At 33.4% G+C, this 14,465-nt stretch overlaps 4 protein-coding genes and 1 pseudogene across 4 annotated transcripts; 4 read left to right on the plus strand and 1 right to left on the minus strand.

Moving 5' to 3' along the window:
• Positions 2,623-3,546, plus strand: LOC104718472 (ethylene-responsive transcription factor ERF091-like). The gene has a single exon (XM_010436233.1). It carries the CDS (start codon positions 2,623-2,625, stop codon positions 3,544-3,546), a length of 924 nt encoding a protein of 307 aa, XP_010434535.1.
• On the plus strand, positions 3,957-6,605 carry LOC104718473 (adenylosuccinate lyase-like). The gene is made up of 10 exons (XM_010436234.1): positions 3,957-4,215; positions 4,322-4,474; positions 4,559-4,774; positions 4,858-5,040; positions 5,139-5,360; positions 5,439-5,555; positions 5,646-5,789; positions 5,877-5,978; positions 6,047-6,115; positions 6,207-6,605. The coding sequence occupies exons 1-10, from the start codon at positions 4,066-4,068 to the stop codon at positions 6,423-6,425; spliced, it is 1,575 nt and encodes a 524-aa protein (XP_010434536.1). The 5' UTR covers positions 3,957-4,065; the 3' UTR covers positions 6,426-6,605.
• On the plus strand, positions 7,396-8,566 carry LOC104718474 (ras-related protein RABA1e-like). The gene is made up of 2 exons (XM_010436235.2): positions 7,396-7,778; positions 7,860-8,566. Exons 1-2 carry the CDS (start codon positions 7,558-7,560, stop codon positions 8,290-8,292), a joined length of 654 nt encoding a protein of 217 aa, XP_010434537.1. The 5' UTR covers positions 7,396-7,557; the 3' UTR covers positions 8,293-8,566.
• Positions 10,593-11,007, minus strand: LOC104720258 (annotated as a pseudogene).
• Positions 13,053-13,800, plus strand: LOC104718476. The gene has a single exon (XM_010436236.1). It carries the CDS (start codon positions 13,124-13,126, stop codon positions 13,763-13,765), a length of 642 nt encoding a protein of 213 aa, XP_010434538.1. The 5' UTR covers positions 13,053-13,123; the 3' UTR covers positions 13,766-13,800.

Below are 14,465 nucleotides of genomic sequence, written 5' to 3' on the forward strand. Positions count from 1 at the left end.
ATATATATATATATATATATATATATATATATATATATATATATATATGAAAGTTCCTCCAGGTTATGCAGATTTAACAGGATAGGTCATGCCACCTAATGGATTTTTGCGGTTACATAAATCAATTTACGGTCTGAAGCAAGCTTCTAGGCAGTGGTTTCTCAAGCTATCTGCTACATTGTGTAGAATGGGATTCACGAAATCGGTGGGAGAACATACTCTGTTTATCAAATCTGATTCTGAAGTTATGTGTTTGTCTATGTCGATGACATCCTTATCGTGAGCAACAGTGATGATGCAGTGAGTGATTTCAAGGAGGAACTTAAATCGTTCTTCAAGCTGCGTGACTTAGGACCTGCAAAATACTTTCTTGGTATCGAGATTGCAAGGTCAGCTGAAGGTATCACTCTTTGTCAACGGAAGTATATTCTGGAATTGTTATCTACAACAGGTTTTCTTGGATGCAAACCTAGCCCCACTCCAATGAATCCAGATGTGAAGTTGAACAAAGAAATTGGTGTTTTATTACCAGATTCTACAGGAAGTTGGTGGGCAAGCTCATGTATTTGCAGATCACGAGACCTGAGCATTTGCGGTTAATAAACTTTGTCAGTATTCTCATGCTCCTCGTGATACTCACCTGAAGGTTGTTCATCAAGTTTTGCAGTATTTGAAAGGCACTGTTGGACAAGGCATGTTTTATGCGGCTGATACTAAATTTGATCTGCGAGGGTTTTCTGATGCAGACTGGAGAACCTGCACTGATGATCGAAGGTCTGTCATGGGATACTGTATGTTTTTTGTGATTCCTTGGTTTCATGGAGATCGATGAAGCAGGAAACAGTTTCTCAAAGCTCAGCAGAATCTGAGTTTAGAGCGATGGCATTGGCAACAAAGGAGCTTATTTGGCTTTCTTGTCTTTTGGTTGATTTGAAGATTTCGTTTCAACCACCTGCTTATCTCTACTGTGATAATACTGCAGCTTTACACATTGCCAATAATTCAGTTTTCCACGAGAGAACGAAACATGTGGATTTGGACTGCTACAAGATCAGAGAAGAGATTGACTCTGGTTTTCTTAAGACAATGTATGTCAAAACAGGGTGTCAGTTGGCTGATGTCCTTACTAAACTGTTACATCCAGCTCAATTCATGGAAATAATCTCCAAAATAGGTGTTTACAACATTTTTGTACCTTCATCTTGAGGGGGCTATTAGAGAGTATACTTGTATATAGTAGGTCGGTTAAGGGCTCTGGAATGTCCGGTTTATTAGATTAATTTAGATTGATTAGTTTGGTTAATACCGGTTAAGGTCACATGTATAGCATAAAGATCTTGTAACAAACTCTTTTGATGATTAATGAGAATTTAAGTTTATTCATCTTTCTCTCTCGATTCTGATTCCACTGATATATATGTGTCGCATTAAGATCAAATTTAACTTATGTTGAGATTTATCACGTACGTGGTTGCTTTGAGTACTTATGTATAGTTTTGATGAAAGTTCTACAGTAACCAAGGGTGTGTAGGCTAGTAGTTTAGCACTAGGAGTTGGTTTTATTGTGCTCCTACTCCATTCCTCCTTGGGAGGAGAGTTTTCCCAAAGAAAATAGATTAAATGTTAGTATCTATCTAGTTTTATATATTTAATTTAACAGCTAGCTAGCTGTGAGATGGATGACTTGAAACCTATCTTATAAAGTTTCTAACTAATTGCTAATGCTAATACATTGAATAAAGATCTTAATTATCTTCTCTTTAAAATTGTACACTACATATGTTTCAAAGCGTGTGGAATATGTGGATGATTATATCTTACTCTATTTGGAAATTTACACATACATTTATATTTTATTTGCCTCTCATCATTGTGTCAAATCTTTAGACCGTCAAAAATCGTATGATACGAATAAGCACTTGGAGAAAAGGCTGCTAATGACTTAGGTCTTACACTTGATCTGATTTCGCTTCACATTTATATTCTAGGAAGCTAGTGTGGCTAGGCATAAACCTACAATCATAGTAAATCAATAATTATCAACAAACTTAACCCATAATCAAGAGAGTTTAATCAATTATTAGAGTTCATCAATCCATATTTAAATCTAGTAATTTAGAAGCTCTGTTAAACTAAATTTATTACCGTTTGAACAAGAATTACAATTCTCCAAAATAGTTTTGTGCCTCTCGTGGGAACACATCATATATTCTCATGAAGCGTAAAACTCAAGTTTACAACAAAAGTAAACACGAAAATGGACAATAAAGAAACAAAGCCGTCTTTTATTTGGTCGTTCAAACAAAAAAAAGAGATGTTTAATAGTAGTCTGCATCTAGTCTTTTTCAAGAGTACACAATCTTTATACTTCAAAATCAAGAAACATTACAATATTAATTAAGGTACAGATAAACCCTGATTTTGTACGTGTGGCACCTAAAACCCTGAATAAGTTACATGAAACGAGGTGGTCAGTACCTTGGAAAACAAGTTTCACCAACTGTACTTTCCAATTATCCTGCCGCAGATTTCCCATTCAACGTACACACAAAATCCCCAAAAGCAACGATCTCTTTAAAAAGTCCTATATCTCACCAATACATACTTCTCTAATATTTCAAAATGGCTTTTGGCAATATTCAAGAACCAGACGGAGAGATCCTAAAGAATGTTTGGGCGAATTACATCAGAAAAGCACAACAACCCGATAAAAGATCATCAGGTCATGTTCCAGAAGTTTCTAGAACTTGGCAAGCGTTGCCTACTCTTGATAACATACCGGAAGATTCTAAAGAATGGCTTCCAAGCCTAGATATGTCGATGGAGGCCCAAGAATGGACAGAGTTTCTCAACGCGGTTACTTCTTTCCCAAACAAAAGCATTCATGACCCTTTAACCAACCCTACCATTGATTCATGTTCTTTGTCTTCTCGGGCTTCTTGCAAAACAAGGAAATACAGGGGGGTACGGAGGCGTCCGTGGGGAAAGTTTGCAGCTGAAATCAGGGATTCGACAAGAAACGGTGTTAGGGTTTGGCTCGGAACGTTCCAAACTGCAGAAGAAGCAGCTATGGCTTACGACAAAGCCGCGGTTAGAATAAGAGGGACTCAAAAGGCTAACACAAATTTTCAACTCGAGACGGTTATTAAAGCTATGGAAATGGATTGCGCCCCAAACTACTGCTCTATATACAGCAGCTCAAATACATCCCAACCTTTGAGAAGTGGCCACGAAATAGGATCGAGAACAGAAAAAGAAGCGACCATGGCTTATAATAAACTCGTTGACGATGGGATAGTTGAAAACCATTGTACTCTTGGTCATCCTTCAACTAAGGATTATAGGGAGACTTGTGGATTGCTTGGGAGTGGAGAAACTTGGTTAGGTTCAAGAAAGAGACCAAGGAGTGACGAAGATTTTATGTTTCAAGAAGTTAAAATGAATAAGATGGTTACCGAAGAAGAGACATTATGTGATGTGTTTGGATTGTTTGAGTTTGAGGATTTGGGAAGTGATTATTTGGACACATTATTATCTTCATTTTGACAGAAAAAATATATAAATAATTACATGATTATGTCAAAACATTTGTTTATTCTATATTTCTTCACAAAAAAGAAAAAAAAAAAAACTTCATATACAGTATAAGAATTATGTAGGGTTTTTTTGTGTATATATAGGAATCAATTCTTGTAAATTCGTTTCTTGTATATATATATATATATATATATAAATATTTGTTGAAAAGAAACTAAATTCTACACATAAACACATGAGTATTGTTTTGTTGTTACAATCATATTTGAATTATGAAAGTTTTGCTTAACTATTTTGAAGGGCAGGGGCTCATCCAACGTATAAGCGTAATAAGATGGGCTAACAAGGGTAAAAATGGAATCTTGAAAATAATAGAAATGCACAACTGTGTGTTGTTGTTTAATCGGAATCTCCTAAAACCCTAAAATAATTTATCGACGGTACATAAACGCCAAGCATCCACCACACTCACTCACTTCTAAGCTTTGATTCTGGTATCTAATTCTAAAGAGCTCAATTTTTTCTTCAATGGCTTTAACCAACACCAAAATCCCTTGTCTCAGCCTTACACCAACCACCAGAAGTCTCTTAAACCCATCAAAATCGCTGTGCTTGGCTCCGAGAGTCTCGTTCTCTGTCTCTCCTACTGATTCTCTCAAGCTAACGACTTCAAGAAAGGTAAAGTCTTAATTTTTGTTAATGGGTTTTGCTGAAAAGCTGTGTCTTGGATGTAATCTGATGGTTTTTTTCTATACGAATTGGCGATTAAATGGATATGCTTTAGGTGATAGCAATGGCTGGTGCTAGTTCCAGAGACTTGGAGATGTCTAATTTAACTGCGTTATCGCCTTTGGATGGACGTTATTGGGGAAAAGTTAATGAATTGGCTTCTTCTATGAGCGAGTTTGGGTTGATCTATTTCAGAGTACTTGTCGAGGTGAAGATTTGTGCGAGTAGTTTAGTTGTCTGTTCTAATGCACCCATTTGCCAAAAATTTGATCTTTTTGTATATGTTTGCTAGATCAAATGGCTTCTTAAGCTTTCAAATATCCCTGAAGTCACTGAGGTTCCAAGCTTTAGCAAAGAAGCTCAGGAGTATTTGCAAGGCATCATTGATGGATTTTGCATGGATGATGCATTGGAAGTTAAGAAGATTGAGAGAGTAACAAATCACGACGTGAAAGCAGTGGAGTATTTCTTGAAACAAAGGTGTGAATCACATCCGGAGATTGCTAAGGTTTTTGGAACTTTTCTCTCGCTTCTAAGTTCTTAGGGTTTGGATGCTCTGTAACTAAATTGCTCTGTCTTTTAATTGATTAGGTTCTTGAGTTTTTCCATTTTGCTTGTACGTCTGAGGACATCAACAATCTTTCCCATGCGTTGATGCTTAGAGAAGCACTTAGTTCGGTTATACTTCCTACCATGGATGAGCTGATTAAGTCCATCTCTCTGATGGCTAAGAGTTTTGCGTATGTCCCCATGCTTTCACATACTCATGGGCAGGTAATGTCAAAAGAGAACTCTCTCACCAATTTACCTTTCCGTTGTTTCAGTATGTCAGTTCTGTCTATCTCTATGTTGAAGCACTGGTGATAATGCAGGCAGCTTCTCCGACAACTTTGGGTAAGGAAATGGCGATTTTTGCTGTGAGGTTGAGTGAAGAAAGGAGATATCTTTCAGAAACTAAGTTTAAGGGAAAATTTGCTGGTGCTGTTGGGAACTACAACGCTCATATTTCCGCATATTCTAATATCGACTGGCCTCATGTTGCAGAGGAGTTTGTTACTTCTCTCGGATTAACATTCAACCCATACGTGACTCAGGTAAATATAGTTTCTCTTGCTGGTGGAGCGATTAATATAGTTCTTCACTAATTGATTGTTCTCTCGTGGGTTTTGCAGATCGAACCCCATGACTATATGGCTAGACTTTTTAATACTATTAGCCAATTCAACAATATTTTAATCGATTTTGACAGAGATATATGGAGCTACATATCTCTAGGGTACTTTAAGCAGGCAAGTATTAACAGAAAATTAAAAAACATATGTCAAATCATTTGAATGGGAAAGGGAACATCGTCTCATTGTTTGAAAGTTTGAATGCAGATAACTAAAGCAGGTGAAATTGGATCGTCGACAATGCCTCACAAAGTGAATCCTATTGACTTTGAGAACAGTGAAGGGAATCTAGGTATAGCAAATGCACAGCTTGCTTTTCTCAGCATGAAGCTTCCTATTTCAAGAATGCAGGTCTGACCATTTTTTTCCATATCAAGTGTCTCCTGTATATTTTTTCTAACACTAATGGACCCTGAAAATGATGTTTACAATCTGCAGCGTGATTTAACCGATTCAACTGTCTTGAGAAACATGGGTGTAGCTTTAGGACACTCCCTTCTTGCTTACAAGAGCGCGATTCAGGGAATCGGGAAGCTTCAGGTATTATTATTACCGTAGCCCTAAGCTTTGTTCCACTTTGTCATAAACTAAGAATGTTCTTGATATAGGTTAATGAAGCTCGGTTAAAAGAACATTTGGATCATACTTGGGAAGTCCTTGCTGAACCGATACAAACTGTAAATTTCTCGACTTTTCTAGTCTTTAATATCGATCAAGTTATGCCTTGTATCGCTAATTCACGGAATTAATATGGTATCATAAAAAAAGGTAATGAGGAGATACGGTGTTCCAGAGCCGTATGAGAAGCTGAAGGAGCTAACAAGAGGAAGAGCTGTGGATGAAGAAAACATTAGAAAGTTTATCAAAGGTTTGGATTTGCCTGAAGAAGCTAAAGACCAACTTTTGGAGCTAACTCCACACAAATATGTTGGTGCTGCTGCTGCATTGGCGCTGGCCGTGGATGAAACTGTGCACTTGGGACATTGATGATGATTAAGATCAAATCGGTGATAGGTTGTGCTCTTGTATTATGCTATTCTTTTCCAAAATCCAATGAAAAACAAAGTCAATTTATAGGTCGATTGGCTTATACCTTTTACAATGTTGAGAAAAATCTTGTACTGTTGTGTTATTTTTCTATTAGAGTTTTTGGCCATTACCAATGAATTAGAGCCTCTCTTTAATCTAAAATTCTTGAATTATTTGTGGTCAATGATTCTCAAACCAATACTATAAAAAATATGGTAATTAAACAGGTCATATAATGAAAATAATTACATGAGAGTCAAATAATAAAGAGTTCACAAGTTGAGTGGTTTTTGTTTTTTATAAACCAAGTGTTCTGTATCAAAAAATCAAGTCAAATAAATTATACCAGAAAACAAATTGTGAAATATTGTTAGTCAATTAAGAGCTAAAGTAATTCTATTTATAGTTAACATTTACATGCACTCACACACATATGTTTTGTCTAAAATAAATACCACAAGATCTACGTAATTTCTCAGAAATACACACTTACTAGTTTCCCTTTAGAGTCGGTATGATTTATGATATCTCTACACATTCAATTAATTAAAGGTCTAAACATACGTCTCTTATTTAGTAGCATATACAACAACAAATTCTTAGAAATTAAAACACTACACAAATTGAAAAAGTCATGAGAAAAATACCAAATTATATGGTATAGTTTCCAAGTGATTTAATTGGACAAAAACTATAAATTTGAATTTAAGAAATATTCCTTATAGATAATATTTATATTTAATTTCCTGCAAGTGTTTTGTTTCTGCGTTTACTAGTTCATGGCGGCCATAAACCCGAAGATTTTGTCAAACATGTTTGTTCTCTAATCTTTCCAACGACTTTCAAAAACATAATACATATGCTTAGTCATGCATATAAATAATCACAAATCATTGAATCTCAAATTAATAATAATTTTTTTTTAAAAAGACAAACAAAACCAATAAGGTTTCGTCGTTACCCACTACCCCTTTGTTTCATTTCATTACAAAACACAACATACACATCATCCATTTCATAAGATCATTACAACATCTCTTTGAATCCTTCTTTTAAGTTTTCGTTACATCGATCAAAAGATCTCAAAATAATGGGAGCGTACAGAGCCGACGATGACTACGATTACCTCTTCAAACTAGTCTTGATCGGAGACTCCGGCGTCGGGAAATCAAACCTTTTGTCTCGATTCACAAGAAACGAGTTCAGCATCGAGTCAAAGTCAACCATCGGTGTAGAGTTCGCCACAAGAAGCGTTCATGTCGACGAGAAAATCATCAAAGCTCAGCTTTGGGACACCGCCGGTCAAGAAAGGTAACAAATTCCTCAAGAACTCTCTGTTTTTTTCCTTCTCCGTCTCTGTTTTTGAGCAATTTCGTTTTGTTTGTGATACAGATACAGAGCAATCACGAGTGCATACTACAGAGGAGCAGTAGGGGCGCTTCTAGTATACGACATAACTCGACACGTAACGTTCGAGAACGTTGAACGATGGCTCAAGGAGCTTCGTGACCATACAGATGCCAACGTTGTGATCATGCTTGTTGGAAACAAAGCTGATCTTCGCCATCTTCGTGCGGTTCCCACAGACGAAGCTAGAGCGTTCTCTGAGAGAGAGAACATGTTTTTCATGGAGACTTCTGCTCTTGATGCTACAAATGTTGAGCAAGCTTTTACTCATGTATTGACTCAGATCTATCGTGTAATGAGCCGTAAAGCTCTTGATGGTACTGGAGATCCCATGTCTTTACCTAAAGGACAGACCATTGATATCGGAAACAAGGATGATGTTACTGCTGTTAAATCCTCTGGCTGTTGCTCAGGTTGAGATTATTAATTTGGTCTTGTTTTTTTTTTTTGTAAACTGTCTTTTTTTGGAAGGAGGTTTTTGGTTTTGGAATTTGGATTTGTTGTATCTGACTTTATTTTTTGGAGGGGCTTCAATTTTTTTAAGGTTATCAGACCGGTTTGGTTTTACAATACAAACCGAATTTGTATCAAATTGGACAAGACTTGGTCAGGTTAATAAGGACGTTTTAGACGTGATTGGATGGACATTACAACCGAACCGCTCACATTACGTAGAGTTTAGTTTTTATAGAACCGAATTAACTGAACCAACCCTGGGAAATATGTATATCGAAATATGTGCATAGAAATATAAAAATCGAATTTAAATTTATGGGGGGTTTGAGTTCAAAGTAGGCGCAAGTGTATTAACATCTATCTATCTAAAGTTGGATTTTTTCTCTTCTCTTTCTTCGACATCATCACTTTTTATTTTCACTTTGTATTTTTTTATATTTCGTTTTTGGTATTTTATTTTAAATTACTGGAAATTAGTGTTTTTTTGTTACGTTTTTTTATTATGGGATTTTTTTTTAATACAACAAAAAAAATATCAAATTAAAATGTGAATAGAAATTACATAAATATAAAATTATATATTTTTATCATAACATATAGTAATTGTGAAAATATTTGTAAAATACTAGAAATAGAGGAGAAAAGTTATCATATATTTAATGGAACAACAATTACTTTCAAGACTCAAGAGTTACAGTTATTAGGATATAGAAAAGAAGTTTTTATAAAATATAATCACAAAAATTTTAAGGTTTTTTTAAATCAAGAGGTTATTCAATTTTTGGTGTTAGATTATAAATTCATGTTATCGATTAAAAGTCAGTATTTTTATTTTCAATTATAGTATAATATAATTAATATATATATATATACATATGTATTTAAAACTTGAGACTATGTTTGTTAGTGTTAAATTATAAATTTATGTTACCGACTAAAAGCAGAAGGATTTGCAGCATATTATTATTTAGAATACTTTGAGTGACCTATGTTATATATCGTTTTCAAATTGATGAAATTTGTTATAAAAAAAAGGTATATCAAAAAAGTGAGCAAATATTAATCAAGTGCTCCAAAATTAAAATAATGTATATATTTAAGAGAAATGTATAAGATTACTTGAAATTAAACATATTAAAGAAAACTTAATATTGCAAAATTTTAATTAAATTTTTTAAAATAATTCTATTTAAGTTAGAGTCTTATGAGTTTGTAGAATTAGGAGAATCAAAATAAAACATATAAACATACTAGAATATACATATTTTAAAGTATAAAAAATTATATATGTGAACATAATTTTTCTTTTGTCAAACAGTTGAGATAAAATATAATATTTGATATTATAATATGATGTTTATGAATATAAACAAGTCCAATTATGAGATATATTACTAGAAAGCAAAATTTAATTGTATTACAACATTGTTTAAAAAAAACTTGGCGACAAAGGGTGGGTATATTCTCTAAGATTTTTTATGCCTATGTTAATAATTAATGATCACTCAACCGAAAAAAAACAAAAGAGTATTGGAAGATAAAAATAGATGAAAAATAGTTACAATATGTCTTCATAATTAATATGTTATAATTGACAAAAAAAAATCAATATGTTATAATTGTGATAATAGAATGTGAAAAGAGAGTAGATGGAAGAGATGACGAGTGTATACCGAAAAAATAAAAATAAAAATTTATGAAAAATGTTAAATGAAATAGATAAGTTATATATCGATTAATAAAATAAATTTGACATATTTTTAATAGTGAATAATTATATTAATATTCAACATATCACATTAATAATAAAATATATTATAGTTCCACGCAACGCGCGAATTATAAGCCTAGACATCTCAATACCCTTTTCCCAATATTATTATAGTCCCACGCAATGCGCGGGTTATAAGACTCATAAGAGTTACTTTCTGTACAACTATCTCTCGAGAGATCTAAATCCCTCCATTAGCTTCAAATTAGCATACAAAACTATGATGAATAAACTTTATTTGTATTACTAATTCATATGTAGCAAACTCTCACACTATTTCATATGAGTATATATACATTCTAAAAGACTTTTCAATTTAGACTTCCCACAGTTCATTGATTTGCTAAAATTTGAGTCAATCTCGGTAAATTTCAGTTTTTTATTTATTTGATTTTTAATTAGTTGATAAAATACTCCAGATCAAGATACTTTTATTTTTTTCTTGTTTAAAAACGTAATACAATTTTTTGTAAGATATATTGTTAACTTTTTTAATTTATCCAGTCATACTCTTTATGCAAATCAACTGGGTTCTGAACAATAGAATCATCTTCAACTTCTTTCTTTAAATAAACTCCATCTTCTCTTGCTCTCCAATCCCATAGACCTCCGTTATCTAAATTACTGAAAAGTTTGAATGTTGTAAAATTCTGATAGTGTTTATAGTTAGAACCTTGTTCAAAGTACACATAAAACGCGTAGTACGAAAAAAATTAGGGCCAAAATAAAATGAATAATCTTGTCCCATTGGTATTATTTTTGGACCAATAACGTCATCTTTGCAATAACATCTCATCCAAAGATTTTTGTTAAATTTAAGCTCGTTCGCGATCCTGATTCCGCCGCCGGATACATGTTGAACAAGCAAAGACTTAAAACAAATAAAAAGACTGACAAGTTTTTCATACTTTTTTTTGGAGTAGATGTTTAGATCTTGTGTTTTGTTAACTTGGTTTTTGTGTAGCTGGTATTTATATACACACATCTGTGTAACTATGGTTGGAACACGATTTCTTTAGGTACTAGTTTCTAAGTTTTAGCATATACGATATATGTCAAATGGCATAATATTTTCCATAATTATTTCATATATGTAAATGCATCTTAAAAAAAACCAATATTAGGTATTTGTATCTGTTAAAATGGAAGTTTGAAATAAAAAGGATAAAATCATGTAACGCAGTACGAAATACTCCTCTAAGAACATCAGAAGTGAATAGAGCTGTGTGCATAACTATATTCTCAGAGATAAATTTGTAAAACGCTATCAATGACTTATACTGAAATATCAAACATAATCAGTTATATATCCGAATTTCAACATAATCAATGATACTATTATTTATATCTTGAAAATGTATCTGTATCTTAAAAATATTAACAAAATCTATTTTCCAAATCCATTCAATTTTAATCAGTTAATTTTTAAAAATTATTATTTAAAAACGTGAATTAATAATTCATATTGACATATGTATAATTTATATTATAAAAGCATAAGTGAAAAGGGAAATAAATTTGGTTTGGGTAATTATTTAAATATACTAGATAAAAGTAGGCGCAAGTGTATTAACATAGAAATATAAAGTTATTATTTATGAACAAAAGAAATCAACGTGGAAGGAATAAAGGAAACCTAAAACTTACCACAAAGCCAAAAGAACAGAAGAAGATAAATATATCTTGTTCCACACGAAAGCAAATTAGGTCCACCGTCCAAATTATGACAAGATCGTTCCTTCCAAGTCTCAGGATGTTTATTGTTTCGTGCACTTGATAATCATCAGAATACTCATGCGAATGTGATTCTTTATAAACTAATTCATGAGCTATGATAAAAACAATAATAATAAAAAATATTACTGAAGAAATGAGAACTATGCAGCAAAGAGAATCACCAAGCAACGATCAAATCATAAGAATACGAAACCGGATTTACAAACATAAGAAATTATGTTCAAAGAATCACAGTTCAACTACTTTAAAAATTAAGAGTGGCGTCAATAACTTCAGTTTTATCCAATTTTTAACGCCACTTCCAAAAATTACTCAACATTTGGGCTGTCTGGTACTTAAAAGGCCCAACTTCTTGAGCATTCCATAACCTTTTTGTTTGTTTGTATCTTTCTATGTTCTTAGAAAATAATTTGGTATTTTAAGATTAACAAAATGTACAACGTGCAGGTCTCAATGCATGAGGTTTCGTAAATTAACAATTAAAACGATGATACAACTAATACCTAAATAAAGATTCTTTGAAAAAGGAACTATAAAGGTGAAAGAAATGAAAATTCGTGGGTTGACTAAGCACTTTACGTTAATTCAACAAATGTTTACCCAAGACCTTACTTGACCTCCACGACGGATTAGTCATATTTTAAAAAAATTACGAGATAATCTAAAAGATTATTCTTATATCCACTTTAAAAATGAGAAAACATGCTCGAGATCAAAATTATCTATTTTTAAACGATTATAGATGATGTAATACAAGGCGCTTCTCCTTGACAATTGACAGTTTGACACGGTTTGAATAAAAACTCCCACTCGGAATAACAATTTACGAAATTGATTTAATACAAACAAAATAATTGTTTTTTTAACATAATGAATTACTATAAATTAAAGAACGTAAACAAAAATTACAAAGACATAGAATTGTTCATAGGACTCGGATATGTCACGAAACTCCATAGAAACCTTAAAACAATATTTTAGAACCTATAAAATAGAGACGTTAAGAAAAACGTATGATTATCTTAAAAGAAAAAGAAAAAAAATATAATCCTCTCATAAATATAAAAAAGTGTGCAAAGAACATGCTTCACTTAAACAAAGACTTTAGTTTGGTCTCAAAGGTTACTTGCAAGGAATAAGTAAAGTGTAAAGCTTATTTTCTCTCACCTTGTTCTATTATAAGTATGTCCTCAACTTTAGATTTCCTCATCATTCTTTCTTACATCAAATCATTTCCTAAAATCAGAGAAAAACATAGAGACAAAAGGAAAGCAACTACAAAGATATGGAGATCAAAGTTGATGAAGATCATCAAAGAAGTACTAAAGAAGACATCAAAAAGCCACTTCTTGAACAAGACAAAGACTTTCCAGATATAGAAAGAACAACATGGATACAAAAGGCAATAGGTCAAACGTTTCAAACCACTGCTCATTTAGCCAATCTCTTGCCAACAGGAACGGTTCTCGCGTTTCAGCTCTTATCGCCAATTTTCTCAAACGGCGGTCAATGCGATTTAGTTAGCAAGATCATGACATCGACACTAGTGGCAATATGTGGATTCTCTTGCTTTATACTTAGCTTCACGGACTCTTACAAAGACAAAAACGGTACTATTTGCTACGGATTCGCAACATTCCACGGGTTTTGGATCATCGATGGATCCACAACTCTTCCTCAAGAATTATCAAAGAGATACAAGCTAAGGTTTATAGATTTTGTTCACGCCTTCATGTCGTTTTTCGTGTTTGGTGCGGTGGTTTTATTCGATCGGAACGCCGTAAATTGTTTCTTCCCGGCACCGTCAGCTGAAGCATTGGAGGTTCTCACGGCGTTGCCCGTTGGCGTAGGGGTGTTTTGTAGTATGTTGTTTGCAACATTTCCGACAACACGCAACGGGATTGGTTTCCCACTTTCTAGTAAATGATTTGATCTATCTATGTAACTTGTGGTTCAAGATTCTTTCTTTGATGATCCCTTGAAAGAGACTTCTCCACACAAAAAAAACCATGTAAATGGTTTCTTGTACTCAAGCTAATAATATTAATTTTAAAATTTTAATTATATATATGCTAAACCGTGACTCGGTAATGTTGTTAACGCAGACCTGATATTACAAATGAATCAAAAAGCAAAAAAGAGAGGTAATTTAGATTACCTCAACACATCTGCCACCTGTAGGTGGATGATGAGTTTCGAACACCCGCCAATAGGCGGTTTAAGCAGAAAACAACGTTACATTATCGACAAAGTACCAATTCGAAACCTGGTGGCGTGAAACTTTTTAGGGTCAACACATCCACTACGAAAGTATCGAATTGGTGACCTAAGCTTTAAATCAATTATAGTTAACCAACCCGTATAATCCGGTTTGGGATGGTTTGCTATTACAATTTATGAAAACCAGAAACGATTCAAGAATAAAAGGTATTAACGAAGGTTATTTGCATTTGCATCTTCCTCATCATCAATTCAAGGTCAGTGTGTTGGTTTTTCGTTTATTCCTTCAGTTGTGAATCTCCATCTCTGTGTTTACTTTGGTTTATTTCCCCTTTTTTGGTTCCACGACAGTCCAATGTTAGTTCTTGTGTGATTTTGGTTTACCCTTGGTTTTGTGACAGTCTCTT

The sequence above is a fragment of the Camelina sativa genome, chromosome 10 (genome assembly GCF_000633955.1).
Source record: "Camelina sativa cultivar DH55 chromosome 10, Cs, whole genome shotgun sequence".
NCBI classification, from domain to species: domain Eukaryota; kingdom Viridiplantae; phylum Streptophyta; class Magnoliopsida; order Brassicales; family Brassicaceae; genus Camelina; species Camelina sativa.